This window comes from Pituophis catenifer, unplaced genomic scaffold, assembly GCF_029215685.1.
Source record: "Pituophis catenifer annectens isolate HBS135680 unplaced genomic scaffold, rPitCat1.0.hap2 SCAF_8, whole genome shotgun sequence".
Taxonomy (NCBI): Eukaryota; Metazoa; Chordata; class Lepidosauria; order Squamata; family Colubridae; genus Pituophis; species Pituophis catenifer.
The window spans coordinates 38,106,573-38,131,999 of record NW_027256888.1 but is presented as its reverse complement, the minus strand read 5'-3'; the positions used below and the strand labels follow the sequence as shown (position 1 = coordinate 38,131,999).

The following is a 25,427-nucleotide window of genomic DNA, read 5'->3' as shown; positions in this document are numbered from 1 at the left end:
AAATTTCCTATTAAAAATTGGCATGGAAAGAACATATAAAATGTTACAGAGATGCTACCCCCTGTAGCTAAGTTGTTAGAAATCCTTCTAACTCCTGTCTAATTTATGAACTCCAATAGCTAAAGAACATACAGACTAAGCAACCCCATGTGTCTTTTTGTCTTAGTCTTTTTTGTCCGGGTATCTCTCAGTATGGTGCACTATAATTGGCTCCTATAGAGATAAAACATAGAATGAATCCAAGGATATGCTTTTTCCTTCTTAAAATTTAGTTGGGAGCCAAAGCAAACAAAATGTTTAACTACTTCACTAGCTAATATTCCTCTCTTTGTTGTTTTTAGAAAATTCAAACCAAAGTGCAGCAAGATCATCATTGATTTTGATTCAATTAACAGCAAACCAAGTCAAAAGCCTCTGTGAGTTACATCTAATTAAATCTCCAGAAGAGTGTGATTATCCTTTTCTTAGAAGCTGCTAATGCCTTTCATCTTGAAGTTAGGCATAACTTTTTAATAGCCACTACAGTTTAAGCAGACATCTAAGGAATGTGTCAGAACTTGAACATTTGTGCTTTCTCTGCTATACATTTAAACTTTGACTTCCAGGATTTTACTAAATCTTCTGTGAATGAAACTGTCTGTGAGATTAGTATTAGTGGGTAAACAATGCAAAAGATATTCAATATATTGTGTCAATTAGCCAAGAACTCATCTGACTTGAAGGGAAATAAAATTACAATTCATATTCTGTGAATATTGACTGTACAAGAATGGTTAAAGAATCACTTCAGCAGCATACAACTGTGGGAACACATGTCCTAGTTTAATTTAATTCAGACTGGCTAGACAGTTATATAACTAGTACTTTAACACTTCGAAATCTTCAGCTACTTAATTTCTTCTTTATATGATTTACATTTGAAAATGTTTTGCATTGGATAAAATTTTAGAGTAGCTTTCATCCCCTTTGCCCCTCTGCCCCAAACATCTTACTTTTCTTAGAGGATGTGAATAAATCATCAGAACCAAATAAGAACTTCTTTGGAGCTGATTTTTATACCCTAAAAAATAATTTGTCCATTGATCTAAAATTCTGGGAGACAATCTAATAATTTCCAACGTTAAAACTCTAAATTAGTATTTTCTTCTAAGGGAAATGAACACGCTTAATCCATATTGAGGCTACATATGCCAAATAGATCATGGCTTTAGCTTGCTTTGGTTTGTTAAAATTAGCATTAAGCTTTAGAAACATGGATTAAAGCTTTCACAAGATTTCAGTATAGGTCCTTTTATTTGATTTTGACAACAAATATATATTTAGATACTCAAATTATTTCATTTTAAAAAATGTTTTGTGAAGTTTGGTATGTATAGTTGTATTAAAATTCTGTGTGTTAAACATTTTTTAATATGGCACGATACCAACATTATAAAATCTCTATTAAAATCTTTGTGAAATATTTTTTTACTATTATATTACTCATTGTGCTTGGTTCTAAATCCTAGTATTTCTGTGGTCATACAAAAAGTATATTTTAATATTTGTTTTTTTTAAAAACATGTTTATTATTTTATCACTAAAGATAAAATATGAAAAAAGAAGGGAGAAAAAGAAAAAACAAACTAACAAGCATCCAACATTAACAACAAACCATGTGACCAAAAAAAACAAGTAACAAATATATCTAACATAAAACATAAGAAAAAAATCAATCCTGGTTGAATGTTGAAAGATATGTCAAAAACCTAATATATTCCCTTCCCATTATAATATTTGTGATATGATTAAATAAGGCAATACCTTCAATAATTGGTCATACTAGTCATGTTTAGTAGAATCCAGAGAACCATTCTTGGAATAGAGAGCTAATTTCATTAAAGAAATGTAAATACTGTGTAGTTCTAGAGTATTGTTCCTAAACTGAAAGAGAAAAGATCTAGTCAATGTATTTTGTCAGTAAAGAAATACTAGATTAAATATACTGTACAATATTAGAGCAGTAAAATATCTTTAGATTTTCTTTATATTTTGTTTTTTCATTAAACTTCCTCTAGCCTTCTGTCTTGATCTGTGGAAGTATATCCAGTGTAGGTGAAAATAGGACTATACTGAGATTGGTGGTATTTTGCTTACCTATAAATTACTATTGGTTAGGCAAATATAAATGTAAGTCATATAATCTGCTATTATTGTCATATCCTTTTTCACACCAATAAGTGTAATTGGCCAAAATATCCTGAGAAAGATCTTATGGTCATAGTGGAAAATGTATGAATATTATCAACTTTTTCATGGCAGGAATAAATTCTATGTACAACTAAGGAAATTTTCATTAATTTAAAAATAGGAAACAAATTGCTAATGTAGCCAGAAAATAAATTACATACTTAAAATGATAATGGTTCAGAAACTGGCTTTCAAGGAACGGACTTTTAATTTAAATGTGAAATAGAAAGGACTTAGTGATCCAAAGCTGAGCGCTGAAAAAAGCATTTCTGTTAGCTTTCTCTGAACAGTAAGCCAATATATTTCACAAGATTTTAAAATTCTGCAAGAAAGGAATTAGCAAACCAATTTACATTTTAGAGTGATAGTTTTTTGAATTCAATATATCATAGCCCTGTGATGGCGAACCTATGGCATGCGTGCCAAAAGTGCCCCTCTCTGTGGGCACACACGCTGTCGCCAGCTGCTCTTTGGGTTTCTGGCGTGCGATCTGCACTGCCCAGCTGATCTTCACACGTGCTGGAGCACCGGAAACTCGAAGACCAGCTCATGTGCATTGCCCAGCTGGTCTTTGGGGCTCCGGCTCTCTCGCGCTCCAGTTTGGGCACTCAGTGCCGAAGAGGTTTGCCATCACTGTCATAGCCAAAAATTAAGATTTCTTGGAGTTTTAGCCCAATTTACCTGAAGAGGTACTGTTTGCCTGTTTCATAATCCAAATTATATATACATAGCAATTGACAGAAAAAAATTGTTGGAAATTTTTTTATAAATAAATTTTGTTCTTCAAGGCCAATATATGGCAATTTCCACGCCAAGTATTACCAGTGCATCAAACAATTCAGCATTTCCAGATGCTTTGGTCTCTCACTTTGGACAGTTGTACTATCAAGGGATTATAGATTTACTAATAGCGTGAGAAGAATGCTCTTTACATTCTTTATATCCAGAACAAATAAATATTTAAAGTACACACTTCCATTAAGAAGTCTACCATGTTTTAAAAAGCAAGATAGCAGATTGTCTTTGCCTTTTTAAGAGTTCTACCTATAGCTATCACGAGTCAAGAACGCTAAGGTTAATCAAAGCCTGTACATACTAAATGTTTGACTGCTCTGTTAGTTCTTCTGAAATGGAGGATGAGTGGAGTTGTGTTGTCCCAAACTGGGAATCAGGGCAATTTCTGTTGTTAGTGTGCTTATAAGTGGCTACCTATTGAAGGAAACTTTCCAAATATACAAGGTCAGGTTTGTAAAACATTAATTAACAATTATAGCATCATGACATGAAACAAAGAGGAATGATGCTGACTGTCATTACCACTAGATAACACAAAAGGTTTATACTTTTCAATAGGCTTGTTACATTCAAAGGAGAGACAGGCAATAAAGAGCTTGAATCCCAGTGTGACTATAATATTCCTGTGTTGATCTGTTATAAGGAGACACACACACACACACACACACACACACACACACACAACAAAATGCTTGAGAAATGTTTTTCTTCTCACTTTAAAGAGAACACTACAAGTCCTACAGTCCTTGAGCTTTTATTGCATTCTCTGGAGAAACAAGCTTTGTTGAAGATGTGTTCTTTTACACATATCAGGCAAATGCCTTTTTCTATGCTGTATTCCATCCATCTAGGACTGCAGGCATCTCAGCTGGGCATGTAGAGATGTGAGGAGTAAGCAATGCAACAATATGTCTACCTGTATGGGCTGTCTGTTTTGATTTGGGGGAGAAAAAAAAACTCAATGACTGCTGCACAGGAGACAGACAGGTTGTGGAGAGGGAGCGTGGAGCCTTTTTCTGAAAAGAAGCCAGGAGCAATATTCATTAAAACATGTCTGATTTTTCCAGGGTCTGGAAAGAAGGTTTGAATTAACATGGGAAATGAAGTTAACCTTTACATCATTCTGATATAGCTACTGAAGAAATGCAGGATAAAAACTTGTATGCAATCATTGTTTAGTTTACAGAAACAGCGCATGAGTGAAGGAAAATAAAATAAATTTCATTCATTGCCATAGATTTGGTAACTACTTTGATATGAATATAGAAAAAGTGCATTTATAAATTCAGAATTTAATCTGTCTGATGATTTATATGCAGTATATCTGATGGCCATATTTTCCCAGGGTTATCAGATTTTCAAATTCAATTGCAATTTTTATGCTCTACTCACTGGTAGAATTCTGTATCTTGACGTATATATAGGAAGATTGCTAGACCTTTAGTAACAATTTTAACACTACATATTTAGTATAGTGGGGTTTTATGTTAGTATGAATGTATTTGAACATAATGATAAATGACAGCAATGCAGCTATGACGAGATGGCACCTTTGCATGTAGAGAAAATCACAGCTGTAGGTTTAAATGCAATATTCAATTCATATTAGGTCTCAGATGTACAACAATCTCCTATGTCTAATTTAGGTGACCCATAAATGAAAGAAAAGTACGTTTTTAATATCTCTTGGGGAAAGAAGGAGCCAGATATAATCCCCCCTTCCACCTGACCTCAATAGTGCTAATAAAAGATCACAATGGAGCACAGACATTTATGTCTCAATCGATGCCTGCTGCAATCATCAGACCTTGATAGTTTGCAATTAAGAAACAGTTACAAATGCATGGTTAAAATAAAAAAAGCTAAAACAAATATCCATAAATTAGTCAGATTGGGCATCTTAATCTTAGATCCTTTGGAATAAATTCAAAAGTTTCAGAAATCCAAAAACGGATTTATACAATAACCACATAGAAATATCCAATGCCACACCATCCTGCACCCAAAAGAGTCATAAGGGCATGGATCCAAACTATTGATGGGTGAGAACATAGTAGAAAACATCTACATCCTTAGAGGCCAAAAGTAATCAAAGATTGGCCAAGATACTGCCGCAGTAATCACATTGGAAACTTCCCTTGAAGAGTCAAGAAAGCTGTAAATCTGAATGATTTTATCAACCAAACACTGCCAAACATAACTGGTCAGGCAGGAGCCCTGTTTGATATTCCTCCCTAAAAAGGTTACCATAAACATGGTACTATCAGCTGTCCAATAGTCCAACACAATAAAGCATTTCACCTACCTTATTGCCTTGATTTAGGCTCGAACATGAGCTCATACCGTGTTTGGTCAGTTTCTCCTTTTTCTCTTCTATTTGCTAGTTGTTAATTCTGCCACTTTTTCTCCTGGGATTCCTCAGTATACCAAGGGACCATCAGAGTTCAGTACAAAAGACAGGTTGTTCAAGAACTATGTTGCCTAATGCCCAAGTCATTCTTAGATGCCAATAAGCAATCAAGTATTCAATGGAACTATTAATAAGATCACTGGGAACCTTCCCAGGTATTTGCCAGAAATCATCTCAATAGATAATGGGCTAGGGGTGAACTTTCCAAATCATCCCTTTCACTTCATAGAGTCATGAGTCCCTATCAATTAGAAGGCTTTTTGCCCTTTCCTATCAGGCCTAAGATTACTTCAGATAAGGTAATGGTGGCTATTAAGGACCATGAACCTCCAGGCTCTTCCTGGCCCAGCCTTGTAGCATGGACTGTGAAGTTATTGAACAGGAAACTCCAACATCTGAGCATTTTAGGGAGGGATCCTGCTGAGCACAGTGTTCTCAGTATCCCTGTCCTGTTCCTTTGATCACCACTATGCTGTCTTAAATATCAGTGTCACTTCATCCTGGTGCCAAGTATCCTGAAGGACAGAGGCCTATATCTTTACCCTTCCATATCTTCATAATATGCACCATGTCTACATATTCATAATCATCCAATAGCAAGGTAAAGATCTGGAGTTTACTACCAACAGATGGAGGATGGATGGATGGATGGGAAAGAAAAAAAGAAAGGAATATGTTTGAGTTGCAGGAGACTTAATTCTTTGTTGTATTCTGTCTATAATAGATATAGTAGAATTATTTCATGAAAAATAATTTAGGATTGCAGCCAAAATGAATGTTAATTAAATAGCAGTTTAAGATTTAAAATTAAGACTAATGGCTATGCTTAAAAAGCATATGCATAATACATGATAAAAATACAAACACACGCCTAATAATTGAATGGACCTGGACAGAATAAAGGACTTTTAATGAGGAATGTGTGCCAAGCAGGATACTGTAAAGTACTCTTCTAATAATACAAACTGTGTATTGTACATCAAATAATGTACAATTGTGTTTTAAGTAGCAAAAATACTAAGGATTATTAATTGTTTTCCTTCAATAAATAACAGGAGAGAAAACATACCTAAAATGTTTACTAATTTTTGTTCTAAATTTACAACAGTGAGAAACAAAATCTTAACAATTGAAATCATTGATAAATACCCAGAAGACTAATATAATATTGTTACTGTATTAACCCAACATATGCCAGCATGGAAATTATGTCCATAAACCTTGGGGTTTTACAGGGAATTTTATTTTTCTTTAAAATGAAGCATGACTGGTACCCAGTTAACATCTTGAGTTGTCTGAAATATAAGAAAAGTAATATAATTAAAGATACATTCATCTTTTAATTTGACTCCTTAGATGTGTTAATTTTTGTGCAAAAGCTATTTTGTAAAACTTGTAAATAGCCATCTGCTATCAGTTGAATGCTCTTTCTCAGTGCCCTGTTATCGCCATCCTAGCTCAAAGTGAGCATAATATGGAGAAGGTTGGCCACCTCCCCCAAGAATATAGAGCCGTGCAGGCATGCTAATAATGGAGGAAGTGATTTTTCAAGATGTTTCAAAATTAGTATTCTTTTTAAACTGCTCTTTTAACTCTTGTCTTTTTATCTTTTGTATGGATTTTACAATTTTTTATTTGTAAATTGGCCAGAGTCAATAGTGAGATGGGAGGTATATAAATGTGACAAATAAACAAATAAGTGCTCATTGCAGGTAGTCCTGAAGTTACAAATGTAATGGAGCCTGCCCATTCCATTCGTAACCCAAGGATTCGTGGGAGTGTATCTCGTACCTTGAATAGGATCACTCCCTCCTTTCACCCATGCATTCGCTAATCGTTAAGTGCACATGAGGTATTTCAGGTAGGCAAGGCCATGTGGAGGGGGGGGCTAGTGATGGAACAGGCCCCCTGCTTAAGATCACCCAGCCCCGCCCCCCCCCCCGAAATACCTCATGCTCCCTACAATTGCTTCCCTCCCACAACCTGCTGCGCTGGATCACTTCCCATGTGAAGATCTAACAAGCTGTCTCCTCTCCAGACTCTCAGCTGCACTCGTCCCTCTGCAGCTCCGTTTTGGTGTGCGCAGGCCTCAGCCAGCACTTTGCAGGCCAAAATGGAGGTTCAGAGGAGTGGCCCTGCACAGGCCTAAATGGAGCGAACCTCCATTTTGGCCTGCAAAGTGCCAGGCAAGGCCTGTGGAGGCCTAAATGGAGCTCCATTTTGGCTGGCAAAGTGCAGGATGAATGTTGCAGAGCCTCTGCTGTTGTTCATAAAGGTGAACAACTGCTGTGGTGCTGCAAGATTCAGTTTTGGGAGTTGTTTGTAAACACTAGGGGGCGCTGATCACGTAACTTTGTTTGCTAAGGGAACACTCGTAACCCTGGAATTACCTGTATATGCTTTATTTTGTGCTAGACATTTCTTTTTAGGAAAATAAGATAGCTTTTAATTTATTGTAGTGCATTTCAAAGATATAAGATACCTAGCAATCATTTTGAACAAGAAATCTGTAATTGTTGCAGATGTCCTTTTACAAGATTGCACATTTCACATTTAATTCCATTCCAGTTCTGTTAGATCATAGAACTAGATCCCAATGGTCGTATTTAAAATGATCTATATTTCGGTTTTTTTGTCTCCATCCCCCACACAGTTCATTCTTGAGCCTTGGAAGAAGGATATACTTTTAAAGAATATAACTCTGATTAGGCATATCTGGTCTTAGAAAGCATTTGGCAAGTATTTGAGCTCTGTCGAAGAAATGGAGAATGAGAAATATATGTACTGCAGTAAGCCTTTGGTAGATATGAGTCACTACAAGTCTGTGGTTTTCTAGACAGACGTTGCTAACATAAAAGCTTCAAATTTTGGACCCTGGTCAAAGCTTTCTTAATAATTTACTTCTGGCAAAAGCTATACTTCTCAAGAACTGGGAAAATTGCATTTAGCAAAAGCATGGCAATCCTAATCAAGGGAGCTTTTAATCAAATCGTATGGAGGATGGAAACAAAAACCTGAGAAAAATGCAAAGCTAACTACTAAAGATAAGGACTTAGAGAAATGGCAAAGTCATAAGAAGGCCCAGCAAACTTCATAATAGACTATTACTGAAGTAGAAATAATAAGCAATGTTAATTTGAGCTCCTGGTACAGGAAGGTAATAATTAAAATGCAAGTTGTTCAAAAATAACTGGTGCAAAAAAAAGAGAGGATAAATAATATGATATGAAAATAATTTGTGTACTCACAAAGAAATTCATGGAAGTCAAGGTATACTATAGGCAAGTGTAGTCCCAGGAGTGGGAGCCAATGAATTTCCCTTTGTTAAAACAGCATTATAATGATGGTTTGCAATTGTTACATATCTTCGTGTTGGAGGCATAATATCCATTCAGAAATGAGAATGTTTCCATGCTCCCATTGTAGGCGATTCTTGGCTTACTCTAGTTCCTTGCTTCTGGCTGCCAAGATTCCACTGTAACAATGGAATCTCAGTAGCTAGGATAATCAAATAAAGGAATCCAATTGCAAAACTGGTGGCATTAGGATTTTGGAAGGCAATAGCATTTTGTCACCATGAAAGCAAAGAAGCAAAAAGAGAAAATTTAGTCTTATTTTTATAAATACTGGATGGCAAACCACATATTGATCAGCTGGCAGTTTTTATGCTCAGCAAGTGGCGAAAAGAACAAGCACTGATCAATTGGTGGTTCTCTGCAAGTTCTAGCTTCACAAACATATAGTAGAAACATATCCATGTTTATAATCTGAAATCTGAACTGATCTGAAAATAGTTGAATAGTTTTCTGGTACATTTGAAATGGATGTTAGCAGAGGTGGGTAGCAGATGGGTTGAACAGAAGAGCCTTCTTTAGCCTTGTGGACAGCGTTTGAAAAAAAATGGACAGAAAAATAACCATGATATTGTAGCCAGTAGCTGCTGAGAGACAAACTTTGCTAATACTTTATCTATAATACCTATATTGTACTTTACCTATAATATCTATCGTATATGGCTTAGGGATAGCTTCCTTTCTTAACATTGGAGAGAACAAATTGAATGAAGCAATGTGAAGGTGGGTAAGTTTAATTGAAATACATTGACTCAATATTGTCTTTTTTCTTTGTTTGCAAATCCCACTTATTAAGAGCCAAAGATCTCTATGTCTTTTAGATTTTATTAGTGTGTGTACAAATGCAAAATACAACATTCTTTTCATATATGTAGATTTATAGCAATGGTTAAAAAATAGATAGGTTTTTAGAAATGATTTATAAACCAACACCTTCTAGCAAAGGCCAGTAGGATTCATTCCAAGAAAGACAATGTGAACTTATTATGTGTGCCGGGAGGCTAGGAAACCAGTCACTATCTCATAAAAATATTTGAATGGGTGAAATTATTACTCTAGGAGAGCCACTGCCCAGGTAAGATATTGTTTTCTTGTTGCTAAATTGTTAAGGGCAGCCATAACTCACTCTTCCTGACTTCATGAGCACATTTTGAGGTGTAACGCATCACTTTCTTCCAAATAATAGCCGACAAGGGCTGGAAGATTTGTTTTCCCAGATGTGCTTCTTGTCCAGTTTTTCCTGATATCCTGCTTGCTTGTTTTTGTTTTTGCTTCCTTTTGCTTGTTTGATTGCTAACAAAGCAGCACACAACAACAGCGACAGCGGCATTCATGGTTACAGCTTTTGTTTTCAGATGACAAATTCATGCTCTACTGCCTCAGGAGCAATCTCTCTCTGGCTATCTAAATGTCTCTTGTGGGATATCTAGTGTAAATAATTTCAGTATCAACTATACCATAAGAACCGCATGTATAAGTATTAATAGTAGCTAAGGCCATCAGAAATGGTATTTGGGGAACTTCTGTTATAAACCAATTTCTGCAGACATTCATTTGAAAATGCTGAATTTACTGGTGCATGAAAATTGTTAGAAATATGATACAAATTAATACTAGCTGTTCTTTTAACTGATTTTTAATTAAATTTATACTCCACTGTACTACAAGCAGTACAAATTATAGCAGATTAACAAATTTAAAATTATTTCAAGAATTTATGGACACACAGAGAGAGAGAGAGCATCTGAACTTGTCAAACATTGATACTTATAATTTATTACTTTGACAATAATAGAATAAGAACTCAGAAACAATTCTTATTCTGCTACTAAGAGACAAGTACAAAAACCAAAAAGAAGAAAGTAAAACAGTAATGACAATAATTAATTAATATCATTAATAGTAAAAAGTAGAAAAAACAATGTTACGAGCCAATATGAGAACTGTGTGCGTCACTAGTAAGACTTGTGGAGGATGATTGCTATGGCACAGAATTTTTCATTTTTGTAGACAGTTCTGGTCTGTCTCTATCTAAGGAACAAAACTTGTGATCTAGCAGGCAAGATCTGGAGAAATAAGGAATCATTATTGATTGGTGGCCATATCTACAAATAAAATTGCGGTATTCAAAAGACAAAGAGGATTATGATATTGAACTGGTTCCACAATATTTAGATAAATTGCTGATTGACCCAGAAGACAAATTAATAATCAAACTGTATAAACATCTTTTGGAATTTGATAAAGCAGAGGAAGAGAACGATGATAGCAAGGGCAAAAAATGTAGGACACAATATTGAATTAGAGAAATGGGAAATAATTTGGAACAAAAATTAGAAATTAACAAGATTGGTAAAATATAAGGAAAACCAATATAAAATGTTTTACCAGTGGCATTTGGTTCCCTCAAGATTGGCGAAAATATATCCAAATTTGCTCCCAAATTGCTGGAAATGTGGACAGAAACAGGGTACCTTCTACCATTCATGGTGACTGTGTCCAGAATCAAAAAAAAAAAAAAAATGGAAAAAAAATTGGTTGCAAGAAATAACAGGTGTTCAGCTAGAATTTGTACCAGAATTATACCTACTGGGAATAATGGAAAAAACCTACAATAAGAAGACAAGACATATGATTTTACACATAATGACAGCGGCGAGATAGGCTTTTGCGCAATGTTGGGAAAATGTGAAGACACCCTCCGAAGATCAAATAATCCAAAAAATTTATGATTGCGCTGAAATGGACAAACTAAGATTGGAACTGAAAGAAATGACAGACTCAGAGTATTACGTATCATGGGAGAAATGGTATGAAGGGATTAAAAAGAGAAAGATGAATCAGGTCAGACATAACAAAATTTGATGAAGTAAAATATATAGACTATAAGTATTCTATAAGGATAAGATTTGCAAATGGACACAGTTCTGCAAAAAAAATTTTTTTTCCTTTTCCTATTTTCTTTCTTTTTTTCCTCTCTTTTCTTTTCCTTTTTCTTTTATTTCTCTCTCTTTCTTTTTTCTCTTTCTGTATCTCTTGCATTCTTTTTTTTCTACTTTTGTATGTATATTTTTGGTTTCTTCTTTATTGAAAAATTAATAAAAATCTTTTTTTAAAAAAAAAAAAAACTTGTGATCTAAATCCTAGGTCACCGGTGGGCCACGGACCCCTGGTGGTCTGCAAGAAATTTTTGGTGGTCCCCAGAGAAATCTTTTACATCACCCCGCCCACATGCCAGCCCCTACTGTTAAAGGTGTATAATTTCTTTAAACACTCTGGCGCGCACATGCCCGCCCAAGAAGCGCTCTCCTCAGCTGGGCCAGCCCCACTTTCTTCACTTGACTGGCCTCAGCTGGAGACGGAGGGTCACCCAGCTTGGAGCCTGAGAGGGGGGTGAGCTGTTCCAGCTCCGGAGAAAGAAGTGGTGCAGTCACGGAGCTGTTCCGGTTGGGAAGGCGAGCCTGCCTGCCAGCCAGTGGCGGTGTGAAGCGCTGCCTACAAGGTGAGAGGCTGCTGAGGAAAACGGTACCCAGCACGTGTAACGGAGGTGGTGGGTGTTTTTAGGCCGGGCTGGACCGGAGTAGGGTGGAGGTCACTGATGGCTTTTCGGGAGGGTCTTGGCCATTGCCACATCCTACATTTCGGAAGGCGCTGGGAGAGCCAAGGCCACGGGATCTAGTGGAGGTTGGGACTACATGCGTCCAGCCGCCTATGGTGAGTCGCCGGGTGCCTTGAGGTGTTTGAGAGTGGATGGGATGCGTCTGAGTCGCTCTGGGGGTGCCTGGTGCTGCCGGCAGTGAAGAGGAGGGGAGAAGCGGAAGGCACTTCCTTATTCCCAGTCCGGCTTCCAGACTCCCAGGGAGGGCAAGCAGGAACAAATATCATACTAAAAATGTGTAATACTTAAATAAGCTTCAATTATTTTGTAATAATTACACTAACTTTAATAAATTTGTTACAATTAAACAACCTTTAAAGATTTTGTTATAATTAAATAAGCATTTATAATTTTGTTATACTAAATAGGTGCATTTCATATTAATAAAATGGAAATAGGTGCATTTCATATTAATAAAATAAAATCTCTGATCATTATTTTACAAATGTATTTATCTTTTTTTTAAAATTCATATTAGTGGTCTGCAGGACTTAAAATTATGAATTAGGGTTCACAGGATTTAAAATTATGAATTTGGTGATCTGCGGGATTTAAAATTATGACCTTGGTGGTCCCTGAATCCAAAAGGTTGGGGACCCCTGATCTAAATAATTTCTATGATTTTTTAGTTTGCTCATAGAAACAACATTTTTCAATGCCTGGCTATGTTCCTAAAGAAAGAAAACAAGCTACTATAGACAAGAAACCAGTCATGTTTTTTCCCTTCGTTCATAAATGAATAACATTTACTAACTTTGACTAATGTTATTTGAGGATTTAAAGTCATCTTAACTAAAGATGGTAACGGCATGGGTTTTTGGGAAAAGTAGTCAGAACCAAAAATATAAGTGGTAAGAGCAAAATTCTAACATCAATGAGACTAGCCCTGTTTCTATAGGCAGTGTGATATTTGAAATACCCAAGGAGCATCCTAAATAAAGCATTACAAAGGCTAACAATACAACTCAATCCTTATAAATATCAATTTGAGATCTATAAAACCTGGCTAGTTAATTAGTTCTAAATAATTTCAATGTAGCCAGAATATAGTTACCATGTTTGGCAATAAATACACTAAGGATAACCTAAAGAGCTAAAACATTGGGGGGGGGGAATCCTGAAATATTTAAAACTTATTCTGCTCAATTTGATTGAGCATCCTTATGCTTATGTTTTGTAGTTTCTTAATGAATGCTATAATTGTTTTAAAAAATCATTCCCTTTTAAGCTTTGCTCATTATAGTACGAAGCAAAGGCTCAAAGCCCTCTTCCTTGGCTTTCTATAAATATAAATAGTGTCTGCATTGAAAAGCACAACCATAGGTCTATTAGCTAATTTGGCAGCATCCCCAAAATACTATTTTGGCATCAGATAGGAGCCATTACTCTGAAGAGAAGGCTATGGACTATTTAAATTAAACCAAGTACTCTGATATCATTTTGAGGTGGTCTATTAATGTGCTTTGAACCTGCAGAGCATAAGTACATATGTTAACTGTTTTCCCAAAAGTTGGAATATAATTAATCTGTGCTTAGTGATGCCTGACGCGTATTTTTTAAACAGAATATAAGACTTGTCCTGTTGTACCAAGTCAACAGCCAACACTACAAGAATAATACAGATAGTCCTCAACTTACAACCACAATTGAGCCCCAGATTTCTGCTGTTAAGTGAGTTTTGTCCCATTTTATGACTTTTTTTTTGTCACAATTGATAAATGAATCATTGCAGTTGATAAGTTAGCAATCCAGTTGTTAAATGAACCTATTGACTTTGTGAGAAGGTCGTAAAAGGTGATCACATGATTTTGGGGCAAAATAACGGTCATACATATGAACCAGTTGCCAAGCATCTGAATTTTGATCACATAATCATGAGGATGCTGCAAAGGTTGGAATTGTGAAAAACGGTCATAAGTCACATTTTTCCGTTGTAACTTTGAATAGTCACTAAATGAACTGTTGTAAGTTGAGGACTACCTATAATGGCATGCAATGGAGAAAGAGTCCATTGGAAAAATACTAGGAGTACCCAATGAGTAATACACTTTAGTTCTTGTAGTTAAAATTTAGTTCTTCTAGTCGTGTTCCCACCTCCACCCCCGATCATCTGTGCTAGTTCATTATGGCAGTGATGGCTAGATGGCAGTGATGATCAACTGCTTGATGATGATCAAGCAGAACTTTGATTAAACCATCATGGCCACCATATTGAATTTTTTAGCATAACTTGACAACCTTAAAATGTAGACAGCACTGCATACAAGAGGGCCAGTCTCCTTTTCTCTTTCCTTCTCCTTCCTTATGATTCCTGACATATAGGTGTTTCTATAAATATGTTGGCTATAATCTCTGAAAAAGTTGATATAATAATGTGGATTACTTCTTATCAATTGAGAAAGAAATGTATATAACTGTCAAGAGTGATTCTAATAAAGTTCTATCTTTAAAGTTTTACTTTTTGGGAAGAACAATATCCCAGGAGTTCTTTTTTTTGGATTAGCTAGCTGGACAGTTGACATTAACACTTTTAAAATTATTGGTAATTTTGCCAAATCTGTTAAGCACATTATAATTTTCAAAGTATAATAACTTCTATAGAATAATATAACTACTCAAAGAGTTTTTCCCCCATTTATTACTTTTTTATCATTGTCTTGAATTATTATGTTGATGACTATTATTATCATGTAACACATATGAGAACACAATATGTTCATTTTTTTATTAGAAACAAATGATGATTTGTAAATGATGAACAAATGAGCAACATAGAATTTTCAAAAGAGACATTACATTGTTGACTGATTCTTACAATTTGGGCTTAACTTCACTTCAAAAAAGTTGAAATGTTTGGTGATAAACCTGCACGGCTCTATCAAATCACCCAATATATAAAACTCTACAATGTGCTTCCATTGGGAAGGTCAATGAGGTGCAACTTATGAAAGCAATGTTGCACTGGTATTGTACAAGCTCTGTATCTTTGGACATGTGTTGCACTATGTACCAATATCCTAATATTCATCTACTGCATTATTTTCAGTGTTCATGTTCTTAATTGTTTGGCCAATGTTTCAGCTTGAAGCTGAAGTCCAAACCTTCTGATTCATAATCTAATGTAAATTATTATGCTTAACAGAAAGCAATATAAGCAATTCCTTAGCCTCAGTGTTTTAGAATCTGTAAATGAAATAATAAAGCTACATTTGCATTGACAACTAGTTGGAAAGAAACTCGTACAAAGTTTTTAACATTTGGGCAATGGTGCAATGTTATATTGTCTGAGCTTAGTTATTGGGTTAACTAATATACCTACTAGATAACATTATTAGCGCAGGAATCTGGGACATGCTCTGAAATGTCTAAGCCCCAAACTGAAGCTCCAGAAATGCACCTGACGTTTGCTATTACTTGGGTCATTCTACTGTATGTGAATGTTTTTTCCTTGAATCTTCAGCAACAGTTTAAGGATATATTACGATTATATGGCATTACATAAATAGTCTGGAATGCAGTTATTCCATATACTGATGAGCTACAAAGACTTAGTATATTCTTTAACTGATATACTTGGAAAGGAAGGCCACATAAGTTGTGCTGCTTTATTTTAGCTCCATATTTATTTTTTCTCTTTATTATCATTTATTAATATAATGAATTGTCTCAACAGGATACTTCATTGTAGGATGTAATATTTGGAACACCTTTTGATTTTCTAAATTGCTATATATAGCTTTTTTATTCAATCTAATATTTGTAATATTTTACCTGCCTGCCAATTATTATGTGGAAGTATGCACAGGAAGAAGTCTAAAATAAATATTTGGGTAATAATTTATGGCTGAAATCTTTCCTAGATTGTTATTTGTGTATACTTGATTTTTTTTAATGATTTGATTTATAAAAGGGTTGAAATTAATTTTAATAATTTGGTGATATGAAAGAATGAAAACCTTATTTTAAACTTTTATTTCATACAATATATTCTGTTTGATCATCCAGCTTCTTTTGATTCCATATTTAAATCATACATTTTAATTTATTAACTCCAATTATTAGCTCTGTGTCTTTCTATGTACTTTAATTTTTTTGATTATTTTGAAGTTTTTCTTCAATGAGGCTAATGTCACATCTCTAGCAAATAAATTTTATGTTCCCTAATTATAATAGACCCATTAATATTATGTGTTCATATAGTTTTACTAAAGAAATGGATTCACATTTATTCTTCTATGATGCTGTAATTGTTAGTTAAATAAGTTTAGAAATGTGGATCTGAAATTCTTTAGCTGCAGCGAGCTAAAGGCCTTTTACCAAGGAAGGTTTTATTTAATACCCTTCTTGTTGGTTCAGAAACCTAGCGTCCTTTAATAAAGATTTAATGTTCTTTCTATATTTACTAGCAATTGTGCTAAGCCTAATTGCTAATATTGCTGAAAATATGTTTGTGTCTTGATTTAGATACCATATTATGTTTGTTTACATTTCATATTTCAGATATGAAAACTGATTGCAGAAAACATGCACTCAGCTTTTAGGCATATTCACTAACAATTTGGCTGCTGTGCTAAATTCATTGCAAGTAAAACAGTATTTACATTTGTATTTCTAATATTTAATATCATGCTGACTAATCCAAAGGCGTCTTACAGTGACTTAGAAACGTGATAAAATAAAATACATAAGCACATATTCAAACAGCATAATGAAAACCCAAAGCAATATAAATTCAAATCAACAAGGTCAGTAAAAACTGTTCCAAACTCAACAACCACATGACTCCTGAATAAAATTTGTTCGCTCTCACTATTATGTTTATTTGATGCTCACTCTGAAGACATGATGATCTACATTTAAAAACACAAGCAGTGTTCAAACTGTTAAATATTGTACTGGGAATAATACTAGTGCTCGCAATAAAATAAATAAATAGTATTGTAATTACTTTCATGGCATGATGATGCAGAGTCATGGTGAGAAAATGCAGCATCATGATGTGAAGCTACAAAGCATCACAGCTGGGGTTGAATCTTATCAGAGCTTGTTAGCGTTTTGTAAGCAATTAAAATAAGAAGTAGTAGTCTAAATCAATTGGCTATCTCCAATGTACTGTTAACTTAAGGAACTCTGTCACTTGTATTTAGCAGTAACTTGGCAATATTGTTCACATCACGCATAGCTGCTATAGTCCACTATTTCATGGTGACAGAAGGCATTAAAGAGGAAACAACAGAGTTGTTAGCATACTCTGTGTTCTTGTAATAGCAATAACATTAGTTGTTCACATACAGTAAGCTTAAGAATGTTCAAAACACTTTCCAAATGAATGATTTACATCTTTTGCTATATATGAAAATAGTCATATATTTGAATCCTGGTCTTCTGCTCTACAAAGTTACATAATTCTACAAACCAACTAAAACCAATACTATGCAATATCAAACCACAAAGAGTGTAACAATTTACAGCAGCCCTCCATAAATTGGTATCCACCTGTAGTATTTTACTATTCCATTGTTTATGTTAGTGTTAGGAATTAATATTATAAGAATTCTACAACAAGAAAACATATAATGTTGTAAAATAGCTCAATCCAGTAGGAATCCTTCTGTTCAAACTATGTTACAGCCAGTCAGCCATGTCAGTACAGGAATATAGCAAGCCAATGGAACCCCAATTTTCTCTTCGTCCCTTGTATTTATTTTTCCACTGACACTCAATATTCTGTGTTTTTTGCAAGTCACTAAACATACACAGATATTCTGGGGTATGTATGTATTTGTAATATAGCTGCCAATTTCACATACGTGACTCTAGGTGGTTTAAAATAGATAAAGCACGTAAAATACACAATATAAAAATAAAAACACATAGCATTCAAGCATCATAAAATGACCCTCAACAAAATGAAGTAATAGGCCCAAGCACAAAACCAAGTTTTCAAAGCCTTCTGAAAGGCCAGCAGGGTCAGGTACCATGGCAGAAAGGGTGCTCCTCCTAGACTCTGCCAGCAGACATGCCTTTGCCAACAGCACCTGGGAAGCATAGATCTCCTGCCAAAGCAGATAAGATAACTCCTCTCAGAATTTATAGCACAAAACAGGAAAGGAGAAAATTTAATTTTAAAAACAGTCCTAGGTAACAAGCTAAGTTTGCCAGGATGGAAATAAAAAGTCTGTTGACTTCAGGTTTTTCCTATATTCTGGAAGTTGAAGTCTCCACCTATCTTAAAATTGCCAAGGCTGAGGCATGCTTCTATAACAGATAACCCTTGGGTAGAGATGCAGGGATATGGAAATGTCAGATTTCCTTGTCCTTTAATAAGTCGAAAAGTATGAAATTCATATTAGGGAAAAGTATATAAATATGGGGTTTATGAAGTAATGCACCTTGGACAAAAGGGGGCTATTGTTTGCTGCAACTTATTTATTTTGTTTAGTTAGTTAGTTAGTTTGTCAAACATGTACGAGATAACAGGGATAAGTATAAACATGGACATGAGCACTTGAAATGAGTACAAATAAATGGGGACAGTAGGACAGGGACAGTAGGCATGCTGATGCGCTTATGCACGCTCCCTTACAGACCTCTTAGGAATGGTGTGAGGTCCACGATAGTCAGTTTAAGATTGAAGCGGAGGAATCAGAAGCGTCGCGACGATACTGGCTGAGAAATAGCAAAACTCCAATGGGCTTCGGCAAAACCCAGCCAGACAAACCGCTGTCGGGAGGTCTTCAGACCGGAACCGTCTTGGAGGGACGGGGGAGAAAGAGAGGTGTCTCGAAAAACCAAAGAAGAGCAGGCAAGAGGAGACCTGCTCCAAAGTCGGAGACAGCTCTTTGGCCCGGCAGTGGGGGAGGCGGCCATTATGTTTGCTATAAACTGGGGCAACCGGATTAAGATGTGAGCAGGAGTGGAGATTGAACAGAGTATTGCTACTGGGTGAGTAATTGGCCAACTCACAGGTAAGAAGAAAAAACTTTTAAAAGCTTGAAAGAAGTCCCAACAACTAATTAGCAGCTAATTGGCACTCAGGAATTTAAGCGAAGGAAAAAAAGGAACTTTAAAACTAAAACTAAAGCCTTAAAAGGAACCTTCCACCGGGACTTAAAACTGGATTTGGATAAAATTAAAACAATACAAGAAAAAAGGAGATAGAGAAGTATTCTTTAAACTACAAAAGGATTTAATTTGGAGAAGAGGAAATAATCATTTTTGTGGATTTACAAATGGATACTTTGTGGCTGGAGGATTTGTGAATTGGAGACAGACATCTGCTGGTGGAAAGAGTATTGTACTAAGCTTATTTATATCATCGTGAGAAAGTACTGAAAGTACTGTCAGAGTGCTTTGTTTAAATAACTAGAATGAGATTGAAATAACAAAGACTGAAATTGGAATGGCTCAAATGAACATTTGAATTGAACACTATCTGGAAAGGAAAAAAAAAGAAAGAAAAAAGAGGCACTACATGGACTTTGAATTTGAATTATATGCAAAGGAATAATAAACTTTAAAATCCTTGCCTTTTAAATTGATAACATGGAGTATTGGGAAGGAAATAAATGAAAATAAAGATACAGATGATTACACTGGGATTAACAGTGACAGAATAAAAAAGATGATTACACTGGGATTAACAGTGACAGAATAAAAAAAATGATTATACTGGGATTAACAGTGATAGAATAAAAAAAATGATTACTGAGATTAACAGTGACAGAATAAAAAAGTTGATTACACTGGGATTAACAGTGATAGAATAAAAATGGATAAGGAGGAATACATCTCAAAAAGGAAGAGAAGAGAAAGAAATGGGGAAGAAAAAGGAGAAGAAGAAGAATGGGAGAAAGGAAGGAAAGTGTCAAGAAATGGAATTGTGGAGAAATTAAAAGAAAATAGCTAGGGGATAGTGAAAAGGAATTTAAAAGATGAATATGCTAATTGAAGAGAAGGATGTTAACTGTAGAAATTATATGTAAAAAGCAATTTAGAACAAAGATACAGTTTATTGTAACGGATATAAGTAAAGATAAAATGAAATGTGAATAAGTAAAAATTAAGAAATATACTATTTAATGTAAAATAGATCAGTAGATGCAATGTGAAAGACAGAATGGACTATATATTTTGTTGGAAGATGTACAAATTTGAGAGAAATAATAGTAACAAAAGAATTAATTGAAATCAAGGGGAAAAATTGAAATGTAAAATTGAATAAAATGGAAATGTTAATAAATGATGCAAGTAAGAACAAAACAATACATGTAAGAAATAAAATAGAAGAAAGATATTGTTAAGGGCTGGAAGGTTATACTAGCAAAGGATTTAAGATAAAAATGGAATAAGTTGAAATACACTGTTAATAATTAAAAGATAAGGGGAATTTTGAAAAAATAAATGAAAGAAAAGTTAGGGTTGCCTGGACACCATAGTGGAAAATAGAAAATGAAAACAGCAATAGAGAGAGACGAAAGAGGAGTAGAGGGATGGAAGGGAGGAAGAAGGAGAGAGAGGAATGGGAAGAAAGGAAAGAGGGGAGGAAGGAAGGGAGGGGAAATAAGAGTAGGAGAGAGGGTTAGAAAGGGAGAAAGAGAGGAGAGGGAGAAAGGAAGGGAAAGTAGAGAAGGAGTAGTAGAAGAGGGAAGAAGAAAGGAAAGAAGGGAAGGAGATGGAAGAGATTGAGAAGAAAGATTGCTGTACAATAAAAAAGTTGAAATGGAAGAAAGGCAACCTCGAACATGCATAAATGCACTAAGATAAAGAATGAGTTATTAAAAAATAAAAGAGAATAAATATGAGTTAAAACAGAAAAATCAGAATTTGAGGGCGAGTAAAGATTTGCTTATACAAATAAGCATAGAAATTTTAAGATACAATCAAAAAATGGAAAAAGGAAATTTTAGCAAAAATTGTAACTGAGTAAAATGTATTTGAATATGATAAATTGTATAAGTTAGGATATGGCCAATACTCTGTTCATAAAATATGTGGGTGAATGTGGGGGGGGGGGAATCAATAAAACTTGATTCAAAAAAAAAAAAAAGGTTGAAGCTATGGGGGTTTGAGGAAGTAACAACAGATTTAAAAAGAAATGTAATATATCTTGGCTTTGGTTACTACTAAGCCAAAAATTATAGAAGCAAAACTGCTCTTTCTGAAATTCCAAAGCAAATTTAGTTGTTCAGAATAACTACTCTAGTCCCTGAGAATGGAGATTCTCAGTCATCCAGGTTATGGCTGTCCCAAAGGTGTTTTTTTGCAAGAGGCAACTGGACTTTCTTGTTTTTCTTTGAAGACGTTTCATTGCTCATCCAAGAAGCTTTTTCAGCTCCGGAGCTGAAGAAGCTTCTTGGATGAGAAATGAAGCATCTTCAAAGAAAAACAAGAAAGTCCAGTTGCCTCTTGAAAAAAACACTTTGGGACAACAACTCCTGTGCTTTGTGTATTTGAGAAGATCCAGACTGAAATTTCCACTCAATCACAAATTTCTCTCTTCCCGGTCCTTCTCTATCTCTGTGAACTTAGTAGTATGCACTAAGTATAATGACTACTTGATCTCATAAACCTTAAAACATAAACAACAAAACAGAGGAAATACAAGTTTGGTTTGACTTCTTCTTTATTTCTGGCCTTTGGGTCAGTACTAGTTGGAGGAAGAATCAAACTAAGTTTTACATACTATAAAGAAAGAAAGAGGTTGCTAAGTTCTAAAACCAGTGGCTTCATCTTGCTTATGTGCCTGTGCTAATAACTTGATCAACACTTGACTAAAACAGAGGGTTCAGAGTAATTTACAGAAAAGGGCATTTCCCTGGGAGTTATAGAGAAAGTACTGAGATCGACCAGAAAGAAGCCACGGGCAAAAAAAAACAAGAGCTTTTATTGGAATGTGGCTGTTCTGAAAGGAAGCAGTGGAAAAAGGAATCAAATAATACAGAAGTAAAAAAAATTAAACTAGCCATTCTGAGAACTGGATAGTGAGATCAAACAATTCTGGCCTGCCGGAAGACAGGGAGGAAACTCATTTGTCTCAGGCCTCTCATAAAGCCTCAGGAGACAGCCTTGGAACTGCAGTTCTTTTCAGAGAGTCACTATGTAATGAAAGGAAGCAGACATGCACTTCATTATCTCCTTGCTGATTTGGATCAGCAGGTGGCTTAGACTCGCTGTGGAGTAGCAATTTTTATATTGCTCCTCAGCAAATAACTTGGCATTAAGAGTTTTATGTTATATTGAGGAGTAACATTAGCATTAATGAATGCTAATAGAGCACTTTGCCCTGAGAAAACTGCCTATTTGCATCCACGTATCCAAGTACAAGGTCAGTGCACATAATGTTCAGGATTGTGACAGAAACTAATAAATTAAAGCTACCCCAGAAGCTGTTCTACACTTTCCTGAAAGTGCACAGTGGTGGTGAAAGTCAGGAAGAGAAGCAGCAGCCCACGAGGACTTGAGGGCGTGATATGTATCTCTTTCCTTCCTCATCTTTTAGGTCACAGTGCTTGGGTATTGTAACATTTTGAGGTGGATTTTCTGCCTCCCAAGATGGAATTGAAATATTAGCTCCCCAAGTTTGCAGAATTGTGTGAGACATCAGATCACATACTTAGATCATTCAATTTCTCTGAAGCCAGAGGATACCTCTCTCCTAGCAATATCCATCCAGTATATGCACTCACCTATGATTAACCTTACTTGGCCATTAAATGTCACAATTCTTCAGTACACATGAAGCTGAAAGAATATACGTTTGTCAGAAAAAAGTGACAATGAGAGACATGAAATGACATTTTTTTGTGTGGGGATGGGAATTGTTGTGACTTGGCTGTGAAAGGAAATTGCTTTTTCTATAAATCTTGGGCCTCACGGAATAAAGCACACATTTCTTTCCAACTGGAAAGCCATTCTTATTGACATAATGAAGGTAATGTAAGTTGTGACTTTTTGCAAACTCAGAGGGAAAAAAAAAAGCAATCTGCAATCTTGACAGATACACTCCTTCCAGGATTCGCTGTTCACCAAGCGACCTCAATTAATTTATGAGAAGGACAGCAGACGGTGAACTCTCCAGCTCAGCCTTGGTGGTGAGGTCCCTGTCTGAATTAATGTTCTGGTTATTTAAAGAAGATTTATATTAAGCTTTTCTTTCATTCCAATTCCATGAGGACATTAAAATTGTAATGGAGGCCATTCGTATGCATTTGTTGAATTCAGTGCTATTTGTTATCCAGCAAAGAAAAAAAAAGAGGGAGGGGAAAAAGATGATGAGAAAGAAACACTCCAAAATTCTGCAATCCATTAAAAAACAATAACACAACAAACAGAAGAAAAATATCTGTCGTGACTTTCTGATATAGTGACCATGTGAAGAGTAACAGGCTGGAAAAGCTGTCTCTTACGTAGCCTAAACCACCTTAGCAAATGTAATTTGGACATCTACTTCCAGAGCCAGTCTATTCTAAATAAAGTTGTCCAAAAGAAACCGTCTCTCTAAAAGGTGGGTTACAACTGGGTATGAATATCCATCACTAATGAGTGCAATTTCAAATGATGACCTTTATGCCTAAATGAGTAATCACTACCATAGTGAACACCACACATTGCATTTATAGTCTGCCTTCTAATTGTCCTGGAGAATACCAAAGTATGTATACTTTGTATATGTACATATACATATACATATACATATACATATACATATACATATACATATACATATACATATTACAAACTATTCTAAAAATACGAGTTCCATGTATATTAGTAAAAAAAGAAGCAGATATACTGCGATCTCCGGAACTTAAGATTTTAAAATTTTAAAAGAATTAAGATTTTATTTTACTAAGCTTTCATCAGCCATCTGCTGACATCGTATATTTTTTTTACATACAGTGCATATGCATATACATATACCTATACGTATACACATACATCATTCACACACACACAAACACACACACACACACTTACACACAGATTTATATCTACAGATTTTCTCCCATTCCCCATTCTGCTGGTTGTTGCAATGCTGGATTTAGAGAAAACAGGAGAAGAACATTTATTTTCAATCTCAGTTAGTAACATGGATACCTAAATGGAAGTGGATCTGGAAATAATTCATTGTTGAGATAGATGTAAAATATTTGATCTAAATAGCTACTAATTGTTATACCTTTGCTATGGAACCATTTCCTTGTTGGGTAATTTTGTTACACTTTAATAGACATTCAATGGCTCTTTTCATTTGTTCGTGAAGCATTAATAAGTCTGCTACTGATAATGCAAAACCTAATAATACCTGGGCTTGTTAATGAAACCTGCACATAAAAACATGGCAAGCACTTCACTGAGTAGTTTCCTAGATTAAAACAACATCCTTTATCTTACTTATTTCGATTTATGCCAACTGAACAGCCATTTGCAATGTAGAATGCAATTGTACGAAGCTCAGAAGCAATTCGATGCAGAGCATGCAAAATTGAATTTCGTATTTCTGGAAAGTAGAAAGGTTACAGGAAAGAAGTTCTTGATAAGTTTCAAAAATTGATATCAAATTGCATCATACCAATATGTTTCGGGAAATGTATGCATTCGTTTGCAAAATATATTTTCAATGCAAAAGGAATTTATTTATTTGAGCATGATGAAATAAAGAATACTCTATTAAAATATCCTGGGAGCCTTTTTCAAATACCACAGCTGGAGTCAGTGGTGAAATCCGAACAGGTTTCCTACCGGTTTGCTGGCTGTGCATGCGCTTGCCCACTGTGTGCCAAACGTGCACTGCATGCACAGTGCACACCAAACGCGGTCTGCCACATGCACATGCACAGTACTCACCAAAAGGAGGCTTGGGAAGGTAAGTAGAAGTGGGGGGGGATTAGCTGTGGTGCGTGATTTAGCTTCGCTAGAAAGCAGGATTTCCTGCTTTCTAGCAAAGCTAAACTGCACTGCACAGCTGATTCCCCCCCCG

At 35.3% G+C, this 25,427-nt stretch overlaps 1 protein-coding gene across 1 annotated transcript in view; it reads left to right on the top strand.

Moving 5' to 3' along the window:
* DCTD (dCMP deaminase) overlaps positions 1-530 on the top strand; it is a 40,312-nt gene extending 39,782 nt beyond the window's left edge. The window contains exon 6 of the mRNA XM_070948154.1: positions 342-530. Coding sequence (XP_070804255.1) covers positions 342-420 — 79 coding nt within the window. The 3' untranslated portion in view covers positions 421-530. The remainder of the gene's footprint in view (positions 1-341) is intronic.
* Positions 531-25,427: the final 24,897 nt, after the last annotated feature.